Below are 8,474 nucleotides of genomic sequence, written 5' to 3'. Positions count from 1 at the left end.
GAATTCTTTGGAAAAGACAATAATGCTGGGAAAAGTAGAAAGCACCGGGAAAAAAGGAAGACCACGTGTGAAATGTATTGACTCCATAAAAGAAGCCATAGGCATGAGTCTACAGTTTCTGAGCAGAGCTGTTGAGGACAGGACATTGTGGACATCGGTCATTATAAGGTCACCAGGAGTTTGAGCCAACTCAACGGCACACAACACACACATATATCTATACGTATACATACATATGTCATACAATTCACTATAATAAATCTATTATGTAAGTATTATTATCCCTGCTTTACATGTGAGAAAACTGAAGGAAAAAGTGTTAAGTAACTTAGCCAAGTTCACATAGCTGGTAAAGGCGCAAACAGTGAATAAAACCAAAATCATCTTGCTTTAGAGTAGACTCTTAACCACTAAATCCTCAAGTCTTCCAACTAAAGAACCTCTCATTAAGGTACTAAGCAACATTAATTTTAAAAGACCCACTCTAAGATATATGTTGGTAAACTGTCTTAATTAAATGATAAAAAGAAACTTTTAAAAGCTTTTAGTGGCAATAGGAAAGAAAGTTTTCCCTGAACATAAAATAGATCCCCATTAGCCTTCTAATTGACAACTGTGGGTGTAAGAAGATAACAAAACAATAGCTTCAAAGTTCAAAGTTCAAAGAAGAATACATGAAGCATCTGGAGAAAGTTTATCTATGTTAATTATGGTTATTTTCAAATAATTAGGTTTGCGTGATTTTTTTCCCTTCTTTGTTCTTTTTTGTTTTAAATTCTTACAGTGAGCATAAATTTTTGTTGAAAAACAATAAAATTGTTGTTATAAAAATAAATATATTTACATAGACTAAATTTCTTAAATATGAAAAATGAAACTATAAATGTACTAGAGAAATACAGTATAATGTTTTCTCTTTGGAGGGACTGTAGATAAAAAAGATCATCCAAAGAAAGATTGTTTTAAAAAAAAAAATTCCATAAAGGAAAAGACTAACAGATTTTGTTGTATAAAAATGTTAAATTCTGATAGAATAAAAGTTAAAATATATGTGACAGACTAAAAGGAAATATTTGTTACATATATAGCAAACAAAGACATAATATCTATAATATAAACAGTTACCATAAATCAACAGAAAAATATTTTTTAAAAAGAAAAAAATACAAAATGAACAAAAATACAAACAGGCAATTCACAGAAGAAATACTAATAGCCAATACTCATTCAGCCCTTCTTGTATTCAGAAAAAAAATACATTTTAAGTAAGTAAATAATGTACCATTTTTCAGTATACAAACTGACAAAAATTTTAAAGATTAATAGTACGTACTGTTTTCAGTATTAGAAAACAGGCAGTGTTATCTATTACTGAAGAGAAAGTAAATGGAACAGTTTGGAACTGTAATTTCACAATATGTCAAAATTTAAAATTGGTTGTGTTTCTAGACGTCTATGGGACTACTTATTTAGGAACCAAAACAAGTAATGCAGCTTTGTTTACAAAGTGACACACAAGTGCTATTCACTTGGATAAGACTTCTTTAGATGACAAATACCAGAGCCCTGAATGTCTAGATATTTCACTCTTAAATGCTAGCTACACGGGGGAGTCTAAAGGCAATGTTTGACTTGTCTTTTTACAGAGATTGAGTCATTCTCCACAATGAAAAGTCCTTGGAGAAAAGGCTGATAGTTTACTACTAATGGGCTTCATCAACTAGAGACTGCCCCAGAAGCTCCCACAACAGCTGCCAAGATTTCTGGAATCATACTAGAGAATTTTCTGTCTGCTTTCCCAAATATGATTGAATATAATGCAATTATAATTATCATATAATCATACACTCCTGTACATTCTGACAATATTGCTATTTTTATGCATGCATATGCAGTAGATTGGTCATTTCTTTTTTTTTTCTTAACAAAATTGATATTAATTCTGTTCACCAACAAATCAGAAAGTAGGAACTGAGTAAGCAGGATATTGTGTTGCTGCTTTGAGCAAAACAGTGGATCCTCATATTATTTCTACCATCTCCAAAGGCAAGAAATAGAATCCCAGAGGAATTCTATAGTGTTTGGATTCTCATAATTCCGCCTAATTTATTTATGATTCCCTTCTTCACCCTTCATGCCTGTGAAGATGATTTTCTTGGTTTCCCAAAATGAATTGCTCTCATTGCCTTTAAGATGCTAAATACTTCAAAAGCCTTCTTCCTTAGTTCCTCACCAACATAAGTCATAAATTCTTACCTTTGCCGAATTATGCTGGGGTTAGCTGTCACTAGATGACTTTTAGATCCAACATCTTTAGTGTATTCACTTGACAAGGGAGGAAGATTGCATCTAGAAAAATAACAAACATTTTAGAAAAATTTATCTACTTTAAAATCAAGTCAATTCTCATGACAAATAGGAGTTTTTAAGTCTAGCTCAATTTAAGAATAACTTTTATCGCTTTTCCCTTTTAATAAACATTAGATTACTATCAGCATCATCAAAACGCTGTCATAAAAACTAGTCTTGTTTTAGATGAAAAAATGTCAGCTAGAGGAGTAAATGATCTATGAAAGACACATAGCTAGAATGAATTTATTCTATTCAAAATATTTTTGAGGTGGTAGGACAGGGAGTATTAGACTTGAAATTAGAGCTCAGGAGGGTGTGGTACGCTAGAGGACACAAGACATTCAGTGTTCTTTGAATACTCATAAACTTCAAGAGACAGGGAGGAATTGTATTTGTGTTTTTCTTTTCCCAAATTCTAAATCATAATTGTACATTCAATGCAACTCTGCCACCTAAATTAATGCACGTCCCACTTTTGTGTGCATGACCAATGTATGGGTTGACTACTGGTGATGTCATATGGTATGGCCTGTAAAGAAACACAATGATTCTCCACCATCCTAGTTTAGCAAAGAGAAAGAATATAGGTGATATTTTCTTGGTGATAGAAATTGCTTTCTTTCTCTCCCTTCCTCTCTCTCTCTCGCTCTCTCGCCCTTTCTCGCCCTTTCTCGCCCTTTCTCGCTCTCTCTCGCTCTCCCCCCCGCCCACACACACACACCACCCCTGCCTTCGTTGCCTTCCTTGGCCACAATGTCTTATGAATGTTTACAATGGAAAAAAGGCAACTGAAAATCCTAATCCTATGGCTTTCTGCCAGTGGGACATTAGACAAGTTAATTCATCTGCCTGGCCTCAGTTTCCTCATTACACAAAACAAAGACTTTTTCTCTCTTAATAAGCTTGTTGTAAATATTAAAAGAAGAAATGTATAAACAGTCCCTACCTCAATGTCTCACACATAGTAAAAGCTCAAAAATATCACATACCAGAAATAGCATATAAATATAATTAAATATGCATGCATTATTTATGACATCCCCAAATGAGTCTATAGTTTCCATTAGGTTTACTTTTACTACTGTGTTCTCATTTCTCCTTTCCACCCATAAATCTAACTTGACTCCTACCACATCAGGGCATTTCTAACTTTTTATTACTTCAACAAACTAAATTATTGTTTATCTGTAGGTAAAGAGATCCTATGAATCTTAATGTCTCTGCCAGTTCCCCAACTAATAAATTTTCCATATAAATTTTCCCCAGGACATGGAATTGTCTGGGCACCCACTCAGCCTACCATCTCTAGTTCCCTAATGTCTTACATATACCCTGTGACTCCTACCACATAGGGGTGTCCTGGGTGGAAACCTGTCGCAGTCAATTTGGAATTTTCCCTTCATCTGTTCTTTGGTAATGAGGAGCTGGTTCTTTTGGCAGCTACCCACAGATTAATTAGTCAGCTAGTCAGTGACTTTTGCTGAGTGTCCCCTGAGAACAAACATAGTGAGCATTGTGGAAAGCCCAGGTGAAGCCAAGTTGCAAAGCCTGATCTTGAGGTGTCTCCCGTCTAGCGGTTGCACCACATCTCATGTGGTTTCTGAGGACCCTTGTGAGGGAGTAAGCTTATGAATTAACAACCAGGCTCATCTGGCACTGGTGCTGGATGTGGTCTTGAGATTTAACTGATCTTTGCAAAGAGAAAAATGATTTCTGGGATAAAACACAGGGTAAAATTTGGACAGTTGTCTCTTGAAAAAGCCTTGATCTTGATGGTCCTTGTAACATCTGAGAACTAACCACTTTATATTAAAACTGTGGACTCTAAATATTGCCAGGGAGTGCTATCAACCTACTTTTCCATTATTAAATGAAAGGAGCTGGTTCTCATGAGTAAATACTTTGCTTTTCTATGTGTTCCTTGCAAGTAGAACCAAAGTTCATATGTCTGGGTTCTTTCATACCTCCTACCACAGAGTAAAAGCTCAAGAAAAACTTGTGGATATTGTCAAATTCTACAGCAGAGGGAAATGCTTAAAACAATAAAGATACTATTTTATAAATGCATTCCTAGAAAATAATAAAGTTCATTTTGGTATGAATATCTGTTTTAAGTTCTTCTGTATAAACTTTCTCTTCAAGTGCAAATGTCTGTGACACTTCCCTGTAGCTCCTTTCTTAGAAAAGGCACACTATAATCTAGCTCCTCAGCTCCTAAATTGATAATTACATAAATTTACATAAAATGCACATTTAATACAGTCAAATTGTTTTTTAATAAGGCATAATTGTGTAGAAGTGTTTCAAACTTGCATTATCACTTATTGACACAATTAGCAGAGATTGATGGCTGAAGTATCTTAGTAACTGTGCTCATGATCCTAAAAGATATGATCACAGAACTGATGAAGAATTAAATATTCTTTGAATTGGAGGAGGGGGGATGGAGGTAAGTAGGCAATAGGCTTGATAGAGAGGAATCTTTAAATAGAAAAAAATCATAAAATTACTTTTTAAATTTTACATATACTTAAGTATGCAAAACATGATATGAGCATAATTCGAGGCACCAAAATTATGTTGCCCTCACTTGTGTCCCTGATCCACCCATGTCCTCTCCAAGATGCATGCATTCATTTCTCTTATAGACCTTCAGATACGTTTTATTCAACTATGTTATTTTAAAGTTTTTGGTTATAAAACAGATGTTTACTTTGAAAACTGGGAAATCGACTTTTAGCATTGAAAGATGTATTTGAAAACGTATAAGCAAAGAAAATTATGGAAGTGTTCTACCCTAGTCCTAGAAGACATTTTGAACTATAATCTGGTATATACCTGAGTACAGGTAAAGCTATTTTGGGATATCCTCTTTTGCTGTAACTGTCCATGCACCCTATAATCTAGAACCAGGCATATTATGTAATTTCTAATCGTATTTACTCACTAAATGTTTAATGCTGAAAATAAGCTACTATCTCAATTTTGTAAGGGTGCCCAAAAAATTGTGTATTAAGCAGCCATTTATAAGTAGATCCATAAATGGGCAAATAAAAATAATTTTAAAATAATTTACCACTGTAAACCATAAACAAAGCTTTTTAAAATTTTAAATGTGTTATGAAATAGCACTATTCTTGAAATTAAATTAAAGGCACATGCACACATAGGTCTAGTAATGATGCTATCTTCTTCGAATTCTTTTCAATCCTCACAGTATTGTGTGAATACTGTGCTGGGCACTCTCATCACAGGAACTCATTAATTCTGAACTTGAATATATCAACACCAAATTATGTGTAATGCAAACTTAGTCTTATATATTTATGATAAACATGGCCCGACTAGATAACCCCCTAAGATACTTAGAACTAGTCTTCCACATGTTACATTTAAAATATTCATCTTCCTAAATGGCAGTGGCACATCCATATATGTACTCGGGAATAATATAAAAACACATTTATCATGCTGCCTCCTTCTACATTGCATTGAGACTTCCTGAAGTCACTTAACTTCCCTGAATCTGTGAGTATATTATTATCCATTCCTTCTTCCTTACATAGTTTTTGAAAGACCAAATAAATGTATAATCGAGAGTAATTTGGAAATTTACTCTAAACCACATGAACTGTGTTACATTTATACAGTATTCATACAATCACAGATAGAATCAGTATTTCTACAGCGGAAAGGCTTAGGAGTTGTCCGCTCCCACTTCCTCACATAGCTTGGAAAGCTGAGCACCAGCAAAGATAAAATGACTCGCTGTACATCACAGAACTAATTTGTGGGAAGGGCCTGCCCTCCTACCCCTATTTTCTTTGCTGGCTTCTCAGCCTCTCCTTAATGCCAACGTAATGAGATGAATACCTGAATTTGGCCCAGGGTCTTCTCTCTTCTCTTCTATCTATGCTCTCTAGATGATTGTATCCACTCCTACAGCCTTAATACGTCTCCAGCCCCACCTCAAGCCATTCTCATGGGTCATGACACTGGCAGTATTTGGTGTCCTTCCTACATTAAAGTCTTCTAACAGGCTGTTTCTGCACTGGGAGTGGAATGACTCAGCCCAGACACCACTTCTCCTCAGAAAGTCCCAGCTCCCCTCTCTCTCTGTCTCTCAGTTGCCCCCATCATAGCACTAGCACATCTCCAGGTTCTAAGGCCATGACAGGATTGTTCAACATACCATTTACAGAAGCAGCTAATACAGTGTAGATGCTCAATAAACAGAAGTTACATTGACTTGAATAAAGAGAACTCTTTTTATCTTCTCCATTTTCCTGTGGTTCAAATGTATTCCCAAAAACATAACAGTATTTGCAATGGAGAGAAATTGCAGTCCTATGCTGGAAAAACTATGGCAGGGCATCTCCCTGCAGGAAAGATGAATGTAGAAAGATCTCCCCACTCTGCTGCAGGCTTCGCCAATGAGATGACAAGTCTTTCAAGAAGCCCATCTCCTGTTCTCTAAGAGGGTACTGGGCCCTCCCTCACGTACATGGCTTCCCTTGAAACACTCTCAAATAGAGTCTAGACTCTCCCCTACTCCATTTAGCTCAGAGCTCAGAGGTGATTTAGTGTTCTCTTGGCTACCTTTTGCCATTTAGACCATTACCTATTATCCTTAAAAATGAACACAAAATACAAATACCCCTCCCTCTTTTGCTCAGCTTTCCATCCTCTGTGTTGCTTGGGCCTCAGCCTTCCTGGCCCTGGAGCCTGTAGGCACCTGGTTCATAGCCATTCCCTCCTGGGGGAGGCTTTAGAGCTCAGCCGAAAGACCCTCCACAGTCTAGCCTCGACATCCCTTCACTTCTTCAGTAACAAATGTCCTCTTTTTCTACAACAGTCTGAGCATCCCTAGAGAAGCTAAGCTCGAAAATCATATACTCCAGTGGGCCATTCTTTGACTTTAGTTCTTATCATTCCACTTTTCTCTCATTCTTCCCACCTGTCCCCTCCAGGCTCTGACCCTATCACTTGGCCCCATGTGGCTCCCTTCCTTTCTCCTTCACACTTCTCAGGGCCCACTTCCTATCCAGCCCAGACACCAAATGTGTCACTTCACATACTCTTTAGCTAGAACCTTCCACATTTTGTCACCCCCCATCCTTCTTACTTTTCATCCAGACAACTCCAACTTTGTGTCAATCCAATCACTTGCTGTCCTCACTTCTGGCCAAAATCACTCAACGGTACAGGTTGGTGCCACGACAGTGTGATGTTCTCTACCCTTGGCTGGATGTGTGTCTCAGCAATTCCTTTACATGTCATGGCAGAAGCTTCATGTTTTCCACCAGAAGTGATGTGCACATCATCACTCTACTCAGTCCTTTTTCCAAGCTTCTTCCTTGCTTGGAATTTATTCCCCTTCTTTCCTTCAGTTTTCTTAGTCAAGCACAGATCAAATCCCTCTTCAAATCCCACCCACTACTTGAGAACGCTTTTGTGAAAAATGAAGAATGGGCATAGAATGAAATGAATAGATTAATATGCTTATGCATAGAGAGTTAGTCTTTGGAACAATTTTCAAAGTTTTAATCACTCGAATGTGTAATCTAAAATAAAATCTGCATGTTTCCACTTCTGAGATCTGCCCACAACCTCTGAGTCTTTCTTGGCTTTGTACTTTCTTGAGGCACGTTCCCTTGCTCCCCTGTCCCTCTCCTGAACTTACTTGTATGTGAACTTGAAGGGAAGCTAAAGAGCAGCTACAACTGATTAATCACAAGTGACTAGTTTCAAAAGGCCCTGGGGCTGTTGGAGGGGTGGGGAAAAGGAGAAAAAGCAGAGGCCGAGCTGTGGGTGCTCTTACCGCATGACAAAATTTGCTTCATCTATTTGACGGCCACAGCCACTCTTCTTCAGAATCCCACCATTTCCCACCACCGCACATTTCTTCAAGGGCAGCTGGAATGGGGTTGCCTAGCAACAGAAAACAAGGCGGGTTTTCACTGCAGAGAATGCACAACTGCTCACGAAACCATTGTTTACAGCAGACCCTTTGGAGGAATTTGACTGAAGACTGGGCTGAGTGAAGACAGTATGTAGAAAGAAAGATGCAAGAAGTTTGTAAGGAAAAAACTAGCCTGTTCTTTTGAAATTAAAAAAAAAAA

General features: G+C 37.2%; 1 protein-coding gene across 2 annotated transcripts in view; it reads right to left on the bottom strand.

The window, feature by feature from the left end:
- ST8SIA1 (ST8 alpha-N-acetyl-neuraminide alpha-2,8-sialyltransferase 1) overlaps window positions 1-8,474 on the bottom strand; it is a 116,064-nt gene that overhangs the window by 45,093 nt on the left and 62,497 nt on the right. For both annotated transcript variants that reach the window (XM_011381576.1, XM_011381577.1), the window contains one exon: window positions 2,257-2,349. In XM_011381576.1, coding sequence (XP_011379878.1) covers window positions 2,257-2,349 — 93 coding nt within the window. The remainder of the gene's footprint in view (window positions 1-2,256; window positions 2,350-8,474) is intronic.

Source organism: Pteropus vampyrus, unplaced genomic scaffold, assembly GCF_000151845.1.
Source record: "Pteropus vampyrus isolate Shadow unplaced genomic scaffold, Pvam_2.0 Scaffold444, whole genome shotgun sequence".
Taxonomy (NCBI): Eukaryota; Metazoa; Chordata; class Mammalia; order Chiroptera; family Pteropodidae; genus Pteropus; species Pteropus vampyrus.
Note: the sequence above shows the minus strand (reverse complement) of the source record. Positions and strands in the feature narration are given on the sequence as shown.